The sequence below is a fragment of the Salvelinus namaycush genome, chromosome 27 (assembly GCF_016432855.1).
Source record: "Salvelinus namaycush isolate Seneca chromosome 27, SaNama_1.0, whole genome shotgun sequence".
Classification (NCBI taxonomy): domain Eukaryota; kingdom Metazoa; phylum Chordata; class Actinopteri; order Salmoniformes; family Salmonidae; genus Salvelinus; species Salvelinus namaycush.
In genome coordinates this window covers 10953358-10966682 of record NC_052333.1, presented here as the reverse complement: position 1 = coordinate 10966682, position 13325 = coordinate 10953358, and the positions used below count along the sequence as shown (strand labels likewise).

At 44.1% G+C, this 13325-nt stretch overlaps 2 protein-coding genes across 2 annotated transcripts in view; both read right to left on the bottom strand.

Annotated features, from left to right (window-relative positions):
* The window catches only part of LOC120022027 (cytoplasmic dynein 1 intermediate chain 1), a 464568-nt gene that overhangs the window by 218598 nt on the left and 232645 nt on the right, over positions 1 to 13325 (bottom strand).
* Positions 1 to 13325, bottom strand: part of LOC120021981 (VWFA and cache domain-containing protein 1-like) — a 154714-nt gene that overhangs the window by 54799 nt on the left and 86590 nt on the right. Inside the window, exon 5 of the mRNA XM_038965785.1 lies at positions 12261 to 12387. Coding sequence (XP_038821713.1) covers positions 12261 to 12387 — 127 coding nt within the window. The remainder of the gene's footprint in view (positions 1 to 12260; positions 12388 to 13325) is intronic.

The window sequence follows — 13325 nt, the reverse complement described above, 5'->3', positions numbered from 1 at the left end:
ATAAACTCTACTGTGGAAAGTCTAAACGTCAGAGGTATCGGATTCACATGGAATTGTTGTTTAATTCAAATGTTTGAATATGAAATTATTTGTGAAGAGATGAAATTTAATTTTAGCTTCCAAATGAGAGATTTGTGTTTTCATAAGTTTGGGCTTCTGCTCAACTAGGGGCCCGCCCCTGTGAAGAGACATGGGTAATAGACTTTTCAGACACAGCCCTCTCCCTCCACTATAAAAGCCATTGACAAAAATATAACTTTCTGTTCCGGGTACGCTAGGATGACGATCCGGTGTCAGAATGGTTCAGATAATAACTACAGAACCAAGCCAACAGCAGCATGGACTTTGATTGTGAATGGTATGAACTTTGAACTCGTATTCACTACAGAAGTGATATCTCCTAGCCGTTGAGTTAGCAACAGCTGCTACAAACGCAGGTTAGGAAGGACAGTCCGAGTATCCCTTCTACTACACACAACGTTACTCCAACGTATCCAGTAAGGCACCAGAGACATTCTTCAAAGGACAGAGGACTCGGGTTGGCGACACAGTCCATCTACCACCAACCTACTGAAGCGCAGCTCAGAGTAAATATTTATTGCATTTTCCTTCTTCAAATGGGCGGTAATTTAGAATGCATAAGATACTGTATTTACGATAGCACAGCTTTGCCTCTGTTCCAGTCTCCCGCTCTTTCACTAAAATCCCTCCCCTTTTCTTTGTGTAACAAGCTGTCATATCTATTCCGCCCGCTAGGGACGTTTTTCTGTATGACGGCACTTTGTAATCAAGTTATGATTTAATTGTATATGTGTGATTCTGTGTGATTAGTTAGGTATTTAGTAAATACATAATTAAACCCAATTTTGTATTGCTGATTCAACTTGTTAGCCAGGATTCTTGCAGATAATCAAGGATTTACAACTTTCAGATGAGACTGAATAAACTGACGATTAAGGTGACTGCTATGGATGTAAAATATTACTACATCTTTAAGAGTTTATTCGGAAGATAACAGCTCTATAAATATTATTTCGTGGTGTCCCTCTCTAGTTAATTAATATTTACATGATTAGTTCAATCAGGTAATATTAATTACGGAGAAATTATTTTATAGAATAGCATGTCATAGCAATTAACTTCTTGAGAATATAGGGGGCGCAGTTTCGCATTAGCATAAATTGCTCTCCAGATTAAACTGCCTAGTACTCAATTCTTGCTCGTACAATATGCATATTATTGTTATTATTGGATAGAAAACACTCTCTAGTTTCTATAGCCGTTTGAATTATGTCTCTGAGTGGAACAGAACTCATTCTACAGCACTTTTCCTGACAGGGAGTGAGATTTCAGAAATCTTGGCCTCTGTTCCCAGGTCAGTTTTAATGTCCCTGTAAATGCTATGAGGATACAAACACTGCCCACGCCTTCCTCTAGATGTCAGTAAGAGGTGACAATTTGAATGGAGTCGATTGCGCAATCAGGGCCTGTATAAAAGACCACAAGGCGGAAGTAGCTTTCTTTTCTTCCTGCGCCTGACGCACGATGGACGTCGGGACTGGCCTCCTTCCAAGCTATGGTTTAGGCACTTCTATATCGCCGGTCATGTTTTTACTCGTTATAGGTGTTAAAAACATCATAAGGTAGTTAATTTAAACCGTTTTATAGCAATTTATATCCGTTTAGTGCGATTTTGAGGCATTTCTTTGTGACGCACTTTGAAGCGCTGGGCACGTTTCCAGTACCGGTCGAACGTTAGTGGCCATTTCGACGGGACAAGAGGACATCTTTCGACCAAAAGACGATTAGACCCGAGAAAGGATACATTGCCCAAGATTCTGATGGAAGAACAGCTCATAGTAAGAACTATTTATGATGATAAATCGCTGTTCTGTTGAAAAATGTTAAACGCATATATCGCCATTTTGTTTTGTGTAGCTTCGCTTTGGCGGACCCGGTATTGCACAGTAAGGATAATTTTAGAAATGTAATTCAGCGATTGCATTAAGAACTAATTTGTCTTTCGATTCCTGTCAACCCTGTATTTTTTAGTCAAGTTTATGATTAGTTATCGATTAGGCTAGATCACTCTCAAAGATGGCGCCCGACATTTTCAGACCAGTTTTGCTACTATTCTCATTGTATAACCACGATTTTTGTGGCTAAATATGCACATTTTCGAACAAACTCTATATGTATGTTGTAATATGATGTTACAGGAGTGTCATCGGAAGAATTCTGAGAAGGTTAGTGAAAAAATTAATATATTTTGGCGATGATAACGATATCGCTCTCTTTGGCTTGAATCAATGCTCGGGTAACGTTTGCATATGTGGTATGCTAATATAACGATTTATTGTGTTTTCGCTGTAAAACACTTAGAAAATCTGAAATATTGTCTGAATTCACAAGATCTGTGTCTTTCCATTGCTGTGAGCTGTGTATTTTTAAGAAATGTTTTATGATGAGTAAATTGGTAATACACGTTGCTCTCTGTAGTAATTCTAGTCGCTTTGGGGAGATTTGTGATGGTGGCTGCAATGGCAAACTATGATTTATACCTGAAATATGCACATTTTTCTAACAAAACCTATGCTATACAATAAATATGTTATCAGACTATCATCTGATGAAGTTTTTTCTTGGTTAGTGGCTATATATATCTTTATTTGGTCGAATTGGTGATAGCACCTGATGGAGTAAGAAACTGATGGAGTTAGAAAAGTGGTGTCTTTTGCTAACGTGGTTAGCTAATAGATTTACATATTTTGTCTTCCCTGTAAAACATTTTAAAAATCTGACATGGTGGCTTTATTCACAAGATCTGTATCTTTCATTTGGTGTCTTGGACTTGTGATTTAATGATATTTAGATGCTACTATTTAATTGTGACGCTATGCTAGCGATGCTAATCAGTGTGGGGGGGGGGTGGGGGGTGCTCCCGGATCCGGGTTTCTGAGTCGCTAGAAGTTAATCTGGCATAGTCAAAGACACGACAAAGGTAAGGCATATATTACATCGCTATTTCTGACTTTCGTGTCGCAACTCCCTGGTTGAAAATTATTTGTTATGCATTTGTGTGCTGGGCATTGTCCTCAGATAATCGCATGGTTTGCTTTCGCCGTAAAGCCTTTTTGAAATCTGACACGGCGGCTGGATTAACAACATGTTAAGCTTTATTTTGAGGTATTAAACTTGTGATTTTAAGCAAATTTAATATTTATAGTAATTTAATTTGAATTTGGCGCTCTGCAATTTCACCGTAAGTTTTCGAAATGGGACGCTAGCGTCCCACTGATCCGCAAGAAGTTAACATGCATGAACCCAAGGCTTTTATGGTTACAGAAGTCAACAAATGAGAGCGCCTGGGGACACACAGGGCCTGGGTTAACCTCTACATCACCAGTAGAACAGAGGAGGAATAGGATGAGGGTACGGCTAAAGGCTATAAGAAGAGGACGTCTAGTGTGTTGGGAACAGAGAATAAAAGGAGCAGATTTCTGGGCATGGTAAGATAGATTCAGGGCATAATGTACAGACAAGGGTATGGTAGGGTGCAAGTACAGTGGAGGTAAACCTAGACTTTGAGTGACGATGAGAGCGTTTGCATCTCTGGAGTCAGTTAAGCTAGGTGCGGTCTCCGCATGTGTCGGGGGTGGGACAACGGAGCTATCTGAGGCATGTTGATCGGAACTAGGGGCTCCGCAGTAAAATAAAACAATGAGAGCTACCCTAAACAACCGTATACAAGGCATATTGACATTAGAGAGAGGCATAAAGAAATCACAGGTGATTGGGAGAGCTAAGACAACAACGGGTAAATGGCGATGATTGGGCAGAGAGGGTCAGTTAGCTACACACAGGGCCTGAGTTCGAGGCTGGGGCCGACAGATAAACAAAATAAAGTACCGTGCTAATGACCAGTCCAGCAGGCATCAGCTGTGTAGCCGAGTGATCATAGGGTCCAATGAGCAGCAATAGATGAAACAGGGAGCCGTTCGGTAGTCGTTACTACGCTAGGCGAGTGTAGAAAAGCTAGCGGGCCGGGGCTAGCAGAAGGGTCTTCACTGACATCCACGACGCAGAGGCTGGTTGAGAGCACATCGGCCAAATTACGTCAGCAGACAAGCAGATCAGTCGTGATGGTTCGGTGGGGCTCCGTGTCGACAAAGGGTCCAGGCCAATTGGCAAGAGAGGTATTGTAGTTGGTGTACTTCGTTTGCTAGCCAGGAGATGGGCCTAGCTCGAGTCTAGCTCGAGGTTAACTGGTGCTTGCTTCAGGACAAGGGCGTTAGCCATAATAGCCACTTGGTAGCAGCTAGCTAGCTGCGATGATCCGGTGTAATGGTCCAGAGCTTGCGGCAGGAATCCGGTGATATAGTGGGGAAAAAAGCAGTCCGATATGCTCAGGGCTGATATAGCGCTGTGCAGACTGGCAGGTATTATCCGAGCTAAAGCCGCTTGTGTCTGAGCTAAAGGTAAAGACAGCTAGCAGTGGCTAACAATGACAAAATAGCTAGTAGCTAATTAGCTACTTGCTATTAAAAATAATAGCAGATCCATACCACATTGGGTGAGGCGGGTTGCAGGAAGGTATATTTAATCCGAGAATGGAAAAAAAGAGATTGAAATATATTGAAATGTATACAGCATAAAAAACCTGAACATTTACATGGGACAAAAACAAACACGTCTTACTGCTACGCCATCTTGGATTTCGCCATCTTGGAAAAGCTGTGTACATTTGCAAATAATGTGCCAAATCATATGTGAAGAATGCAGCAAAGATGCAGAATCATCTGGCCAAGTGCATACAGTTCCCTCAGCGCTCACAACAAGCAACCTCTGACAAAAGTCCCTCTACTTCTATTCGAGGTGAACATGATGAATTAGACACCTTATCGATAGCAACAGCTCATGGTCCTCCTGGAATCAGCAGTTTTTTTTACTCAATGGAGGAACGTAGTCAGAGAAATGCTGATGAATGTCTTGCTCGAGCTGTGTACGCAACTGGTTCACCTCTGATGCTCACAGTCAATGTGTTTTGGAAGAGATTTCTTAATGTTCTTCGCCCAGCATACACCCCTCCAACCAGACATGCTTTATCTACCCATTTGCTGGATGCAGAGTTCAAGTTAAGGTCAAGCAAATCATAGAGAAAGCAGACTGTATTGCAATCATGGGTGGTCAAATGTTCGTGGACAAGGAATAATTAACTACATCATCTCCACTCCTCAACCAGTATTCTACAAGAGCAGACACACCGGTCTCTACATTGCAGATGAGATGAAGGCAGTCATCAATGACCTTGGACCACAAAGGTATTTGCACTGGTGACCGACAATGCTGCGAACATGAAGGCTGCTTGGTCTAAAGTGGAGGAGTCCTACCCTCACATCACACCCATTGGCTGTGCTGGTCATGCATTGAATCTGCTCCTCAAGGTCATCATGGCACTGAAAACAATGGATACACTCCACAAGAAAGCCAAGGAAATGGTTAGGTATGTGAAGGGTCATCAAGTTATAGCAGCAATCTACCTCACCAAGCAAAGTGAGAAGAATAAGAGCACCACATTGAAGCTGCCCAGCAACACCTGTCGGGGTGGTGTTGTCATCACGTTTGACAGACTCCTGGAGGGGAAGGAGTCTCTCCAAGAAATGGCCATATCACAGTCTTCCGATATGGACAGCCCCATCAAGAGGATCCTCCTGGATGATGTATTTTGGGAGAGAGTGGTAAGCAGCCTGAAACTCCTGAAACCTATAGCAGTAGTCATTGCACGAATTGAGGGAGACAATGCCATCCTGTCTGATGTTCAGACTCTGCTTGCAGATGTAAGAGAAGAAACCCGTACTGCCCTGCCCACTTCACTGTTGCTCCAAGCAGAGGAAACTGCAGTTCTGAAATACATCAAAACGCTTGAAGACGTCTGCCTGAAGCCCATATACGCTGCAGCATACATGTTGGACCCCAAGTATGGTGGCAAGAGCATCCTGTCTGGTGCAGAGATCAACAAGGCCTATGGTGTCATCACTACCGTGTCTCGCCACCTTGACCTGGATGAGGGCATGGCAGTCTGGCAAAGGACACATCCAAGTGAGGGCTTTGGGATGGAGATGCAATATGGCAGTCGTGCCAACATATCTCATCAGCCACCTGCTGGAAGGGACTTTGTGGATCTGAGGCTCTTTCCCCTGTTGCCTCCATCATCCTCCAAATCCCACCAACATCAGCTGCCTCAGAGCGCAACTGGTCCTTGTTTGGGAACACACACCAAAGCACGCAACAGGCTGACCAATACAAAGGTTGAAAAATTGGTGGCCATCCAGGCAAATTTGAGGCTTTTTGAGCCTGACAACGAGCCATCCTCAAAAAGGTTGGAAAGTGACAGTGAAGATGAGGCTTCAGAGTCTGATGTTCAAGAGGTGGACATTGAGGAGGTCCAGAGAGAAGACATGGAAGCCTGAGAGGAAGACAACCAAAGCTTTAGTTTCTAGACTATAATTTTACAGATGAATGTCGAAAACATTTTTGGGAAATGCGATGGATCATTAATATTCCCTTTCTTTTGTTGTTCAGTGAAATCATCCCATGTGAAGAGTCAACTCATTTACTTAAAATTCAATTCGTAACTAAATTGTTTTTAAAAATGTCAATTGGAAGGATTTAATCATTTGCAATTATGTCTACTTATAATAAGGTAAAAGGTTTATGTTTCTGTCTCCATATGATGGTAAATATATCCATTGCAAAAAAAATCTGCATTTAAATGGCATTAATATTAATTAGCAACTATTTCCATGAATTCCCATATATTCCAACAGAAAGTTTCCACCTCTGAATATTCCCCAAAATGTGTGCCAAACAGGTGCTGTATAGATACATATAATTCTTCTGACTGTTTATAACAATGTAAACACAAAATAAAATAAGCATACCAGAGAGTCTGTTGTAAGTTTTTTTTGTTAAGCCTTTATTACAGAAGACTAAAAACAGTCGCATTCGTTCGTGAATGCAATTTCCGAAATGGAACGGTTCATTTATTGTTTAAGCTAATTATTAAGGTAAGTCTCACTTTATTTTAAAAGTAAAATGCTTGATTGCATTTCAAATCATGAATGACTGGTATGCTGTGTGATGACATGAACGAATGAATGATTGACTGATACAGTAGCCGGTAGAAGTATTGGCATATAGGCCTAAGTAAGTTACGGTATTAAGAATAAACAGGATGTGCTCTTCAGGCCTACAGCTCAATGGTGGTTATACAAGGCTGCTATACTAAGCCTACTAATGATAATGACATTAGTTATGATCATAATAATAATAATAATAATAACAATAAGGAGATAAAAAAAGGAGCATTATTATTATAATATACATTCTTTTTTGGACAATTTTGAACAGTGTAAACAACACTAAATACATGTAAAATAATACCAGAGAGGCTGTTCTAATCAGAACAAAAGTATAAAGCCTTTATTACAGCAAAGCTAAGATTAAAAACAGACGAATTTGTGAAATTGTTTACTTGACATGTCGTTGTGGGAGGCTCTGTGCCCACGGAATCAGTAGGCCATTAAACAAACAGTCAAACAGGCAGCAGAAGCAGGATCTGTCTTATTTCTGGAGATATATTTATGTATGAAGCCAGGCACATTTAACATACGGGCTTTTCAATATAGACCTAATTAAGTTGAGGTTTCCTCTCCTCACTTTTCTTAGACAATAAGACAAGGGCTGTTTTCTCATCTCATTCTGCTGCTGCCTCCGCCTCATTGTTCTCAACACCAATATGCTGGTTAACTTTGCTATTATGCACATAGCAACATGGTCTAGGAAAAGTAGCCAATTCAACAGCACACTGATGTGTTTCAGAACTGCGGACAGCGACCTCTATCCAACGCAGGAGAAAGTGCATTTGTTATGAAATAATATATTCTGTATTAGTGTTTCACCATTGTTCTTACATAATATAACCATATACAATTTCAGTAGCACATGTCTTAGACTGATGGACTGTGCCATCCCCATGGCCTCCACAATGGATCAGTCCACTCAGACAGGCGTGAATCAGACAGGTGTCAAGTAACCATGATATTTTTTGTTTTTTACTACTGCTCGACTAAAGAAATCTCTGTCGACCAACAGCCTATCGACCAGTCGACTAAATGGGGTCAGCCCTACTGTACACACATGGCATACACACAAAGCACACATACACACAAACTAGTGGTGTAACGGACCGTAGTTATTCCGTGATCCGTACAGATCACCCCCCACGGTTCGGCACACATGTGAACCGCGGATCAATTACAAAGTTTAACCATCATACAGAGGAGTGGACCTCCAGGGCATCGGAAAGCTACGTGACTGTGACTGCTCACTACACCACAGATGGGTGGACCTCCAGGGTAACAGAAAGCTACGTGACTGTTCACTACACCACAGATGGGTGGATCTCCAGGGTAACAGAAAGCTACGTGACTGACTGCTCACTACACCACAGACGGGTGGACCTCCAGGGCAACGGAAAGCTACGTGACTGACAGCTCACTACACCACAGACGGGTGGACCTCCAGAGCAACGGAAAGCTACGTGACTGACTGCTCACTACACCACAGACGGGTGGACCTCCAGGGTAACGGAAAGCTACATGACTGTGACTGCTCACTACACCACAGATGGGTGGACCTCCAGGGTAACAGAAAGCTACGTGACTGTGACTGTTCACTACACCACAGAGGAGTGGGAGATGTGAACTCCGGTGCTACAGACACGCCCCCTCTATGAGAGTCACACAGGCACAAATCTGGCGCAGGTACTGCTGGGAGCAGTAGCAGAGTGGAAGCTAGAGAGGCCCAATAGCAATATCCCAACCACCACAGATAATGCCAAGAACCAAGTAAATGCAGTGATAGAAGCTGGACTGGGGTCACAGATAGCTTGCTTTGCACATGTGATCAATTTAGCATCCCAAAGGGGAATCTCAGTGAACCAGATGGACCGCCTCCTTGGGAGGATCAGGAAGGTGGTTTCCTTTTTCCACCGAAGCACAACAGCCGCTCATGTGCTTAAGACCAAGCAGGAAATGCTACAGCTACCGACCCACAAGCTCATACACGATGTCACAACAAGATGGAACTCCACGTATGACATGTTGGAGAGCTATCTTGAGCAGCAGGCAGCTGTATACTCTGCACTAACAGACAAGACCCTGGAAAACATAAAGCCATTGTCACCTTGTCTGATGACGTGAAAGCAGCAGAGGTCCTCCAGGTGCTCAGACCCCTCAAAACGGTCACAGCCCTATTGAGCACTGAAACAGCACCGTCTGTGTCCATGATCCTACCTCTGAAAACAAGGATTCTACAATCCATGGCCCCAAGATAGGAAGACAGCACCATCACTAGAGATGTCAAGGCTGCCATTAGAGAGGACCTGAACCCCAGATACCCCCCTAATGTACAGGACTACCTTCATAGATGTACTGCACTGGATCCAAGGTTCAAGTCCCTGTCTGTTCAGGTCCCTGTATGTTCAAGTCCCTGTCTGTTCAGGTCCCTGTCTCACCTAGTCCCTGTCTCACCTAGTCCCTGTCTCACCTAGACCCTGTCTCACCTAGACCCTGTCTCACCTAGACCCTGTCTCACCTAGACCCTGTCTCACCTAGACCCTGTCTCACCTAGACCCTGTCTCACCTAGTCCCTGTCTCACCTAGACCCTGTCTCACCTAGACCCTGTCTGTTCAAGTCCCTGTCTCACCTAGAACCTGCCCTACACCGTAGGACATACAGTGATCTCACCACTGAGACTGTGGCCACTGAAGAGGTAAAAAAAAAAAAAAAAAAGTGAGTGAATTACTTAAATAATAAATATACTGCAGTCTAATCTTAGTCTACTCTATTGCTATTAGAATCATCCATGTTTTATTTGGAATAATGGCTTTTATCAAATGTTACTGCCACAATTATAGTTCTATGAAATATGAAAATAAATAATTAGTTTGTTGAATAGATCAAGTCATTTTTTTTGCAGGGTCAAGGAACAGAGTCGACAGGAGCAGACTCAGAGGTATCTCCTCCACAAAATAATTCAGCCATGAAAGAGCTTTTCGGGGAGACCTTTGCGAGCAAGGACACAGGCAAGACGTCTTGGATGTCTTGGATAATTCATCGACAATTTTGATCTGTTCCTACCTTAAGAATTTGTTCTTAAGGCAGTCCCTTTTTTTTTGCTGATCCGAAAAATGATGCGATCCGTGACTCTAAACCGTGATCTGATCTGAACCGGGAGTTTTGTGATCCGTTGCACCACTAACATAAACATACACTCACAACAATACATTCCCACTCAAAAACATACATCAACTAGAATGGTGTTTTATTGACACCAGACAGACATTGTCTACTCCAGGCTGGTAACCCCATCTCCCCTGCTTCATGGTGGCATGAGTCCCCAGGGCAGTCCCCTCTACCTCCGGCTGCCCTGAGACCTCCACACACTGTTTTCACAAGACCCTCTTCCCAGGAATACTGTTGCTTTTGGGAGGCATCGCCACAAACGATTTTCCAACTGTCACCACCATTCTCTTTGTCAAGCTCCTATTCCCAAATCCCTCTAGTGTCTACTACTGAATGATTCTACTACTGCTATCTGTGCAAAGTGGGATCCTATTAGTCTAGCTAGGCTATATTCCAGGTTTGTAGTCTGTGGGTAACATGCCAATAGGACACAGACAGGGAAAGTGTGTTCCTAAAGTCCCCATTTGTCTTAGTGGCGAGCCAGGGTGACATCATTATTCTCAAAGCTGAATGCCAGCTGGTTGGTTGACAGAAACAGGACTTTGAGTATTGGGGGGGGGGGGGGGGGGAGAAAGAAAGACAGAGAGAAAGAGATAAAGTCTCACCAGGTTAGGCCACAGGAACCACAACAGTTGGTGAGAGATTCCAGTGGTCTTCACTGGTCCCAGAACACATTCCTGACAGGGGCATGTGTGGTCAGGGTGTCTGTCTCAGAGAGGAGAGGAAAACTCAACCACCTCGGAGGAGAGGAGGAATAATGTTTACATGCTCTCTGACTGTGCCACACATAAACAACCAAGAGGGAGGAGGTGGAATAGAAGAAGTTGTTTTCTGTTTTCTCTTTGCCTAGCAGGAGGTGACCATCTTGGATATACAACAACAATATCCTTGATGTGGCCAGACAAAGCGTAATGTTTGAGGAATGGGCAGTCAGTGATGATTTACTTGGGTTGTGCCGTGGCGGAGAGCTTTGTGGGCTATACTCGGCCTTGTCTCAGGATGGTAAGTTGGTGGTTGAAGATATCCCTCTAGTGGTGTGGGGGCTGTGCTTTGGCAAAGTGGGTGGGGTTATATCCTGCCTGTTTGGCCCTGTCCGGGGTATCATCGGATGGGGCCACAGTATCTCCTGACCCCTCCTGTCTCAGCCTCTAGTATTTATGCTGCATTAGTTTATGTGTCGGGGGCAAGGGTCAGTCTGTTATATCTGAAGTACTTCTCCTGTCTTATCTGGTGTCCTGTGTGAATTTAAGTATGCTCTCTCTAATTCTCTCTTTCTTTCTCTCTCGGAGGACCTGAGCCCTAGGACCATGCCTCAGGACTACCTGGCATGATGACTCCTTGCTGTCCCCAGTCCACCTGGCCGTGCTGCTGCTCCAGTTTCAACTGTTCTGCCTGCGGCTATGGAACCCTGACCTGTTCACCGGATGTGCTACCTGTCCCAGACCTGCTGTTTTCAACTCCCTAGTGACAGCAGGAGCGGTAGAGATACTCTGAATGATCGGCTATGAAAAGCCAACTGACATTTACTCCTGAGGTGCTGACTTGCTGCACCCTCCACAACTACTGTGATTATTATTATTTGACCCTGCTGTCATCTATGAACATTTGAACATCTTGGCCATGTTCTGTTATAATCTCTGTTATAATAGCCTGGTTCCTCTCTAGGTTTCTTCATAGGTTCTGGCCTTTCTAGGGAGTTTTTCCTAGCCACCATACTTCTACATGTGCATTGCTTGCTGTGTGGGGTTTTTTGTACAGCACTTTGAGATATCAGCTGATGTAAGACGGGCTTTATAAATACATTTGATTGATTGATGATTTATGTAACAATAATTTCTCCATTCTTGCACATACGTTTAGGGCTAGTTGATTATACTGTTAATTTAGGTGATGTGTGTGATTGTATTGCTGGTCTGGAAGTGTAACATTTTAGTCATTTAGTTGTACTGTACCTGCTGCGGTGCTCGTAGTTGCCCTTGCAGTGGAACTTGTGGGCGGGGAACACAGTGAAGATGCCCTCCTCTGAGCTGAAGTACTGCCACTTGATGCCTGGGTTGGACTTCAGGTTATCTGCCAACACTACAGAGGAGAGGATGAGACACGTCTGTATTACAAACAGTAGGTAGGATTAATATTAGAGAAAGAGGGCGAGTAAGCGAGAGCAACAGAGCGAGAGCAACAGAGCAACAGAGTGAGAGCAACAGAGCAACAGAGTAACAGAGCAACAGAGCGAGAGCAACAGAGCAACAGAGCGAGAGCAACAGAGCGAGAGCAACAGAGCGAGAGCAACAGAGCGAGAGCAACAGAGCAAGAGAGCGAGAGCAACAGAGCGAGAGCAACAGAGCAACAGAGTGAGAGCAACAGAGCAACAGAGTGAGAGCAACAGAGCGAGAGCAACAGAGCAAGAGTGAGAGCAACAGAGCAAGAGCAACAGAGTGAGAGCAACAGAGCAAGAGCAACAGAGCGAGAGCAACAGAGCGAGAGCAACAGAGCAACAGAGCGAGAGCAACAGAGCAAGAGTGAGAGCAACAGAGCGAGAGCAACAGAGCAACAGAGCGAGAGCAACAGAGTGAGAGCAACAGAGCAAGAGTGAGAGCAACAGAGCAACCGAGCGAGAGCAACAGAGTGAAAGCAACAGAGCGAGAGCAACAGAGCGAGAGCAACAGAGCGAAAGCAACAGAGCGAGAGCAACAGAGCGAGAGCAACAGAGCGAGAGCAACAGAGCGAAAGCAACAGAGCGAAAGCAACAGAGCGAGAGCAACAGAGCGAGAACAACAGAGCGAGAGCAACAGAGCAACAGAGTGAGAGCGACAGAGCGAGAGCAACAGAGCAACAGAGCGAGAGCAACAGAGCGAGAGCAACAGAGCAACAGAGCGAGAGCAACAGAGCGAGAGCAACAGAGCGAGAGCAACAGAGCAACAGAGCGAGAGCAACAGAGCAAGAGTGAGAGCAACAGAGCGAGAGCAACAGAGCGAGAGCAACAGAGTGACAGCAACAGAGCAACAGAGCAAGAGTGA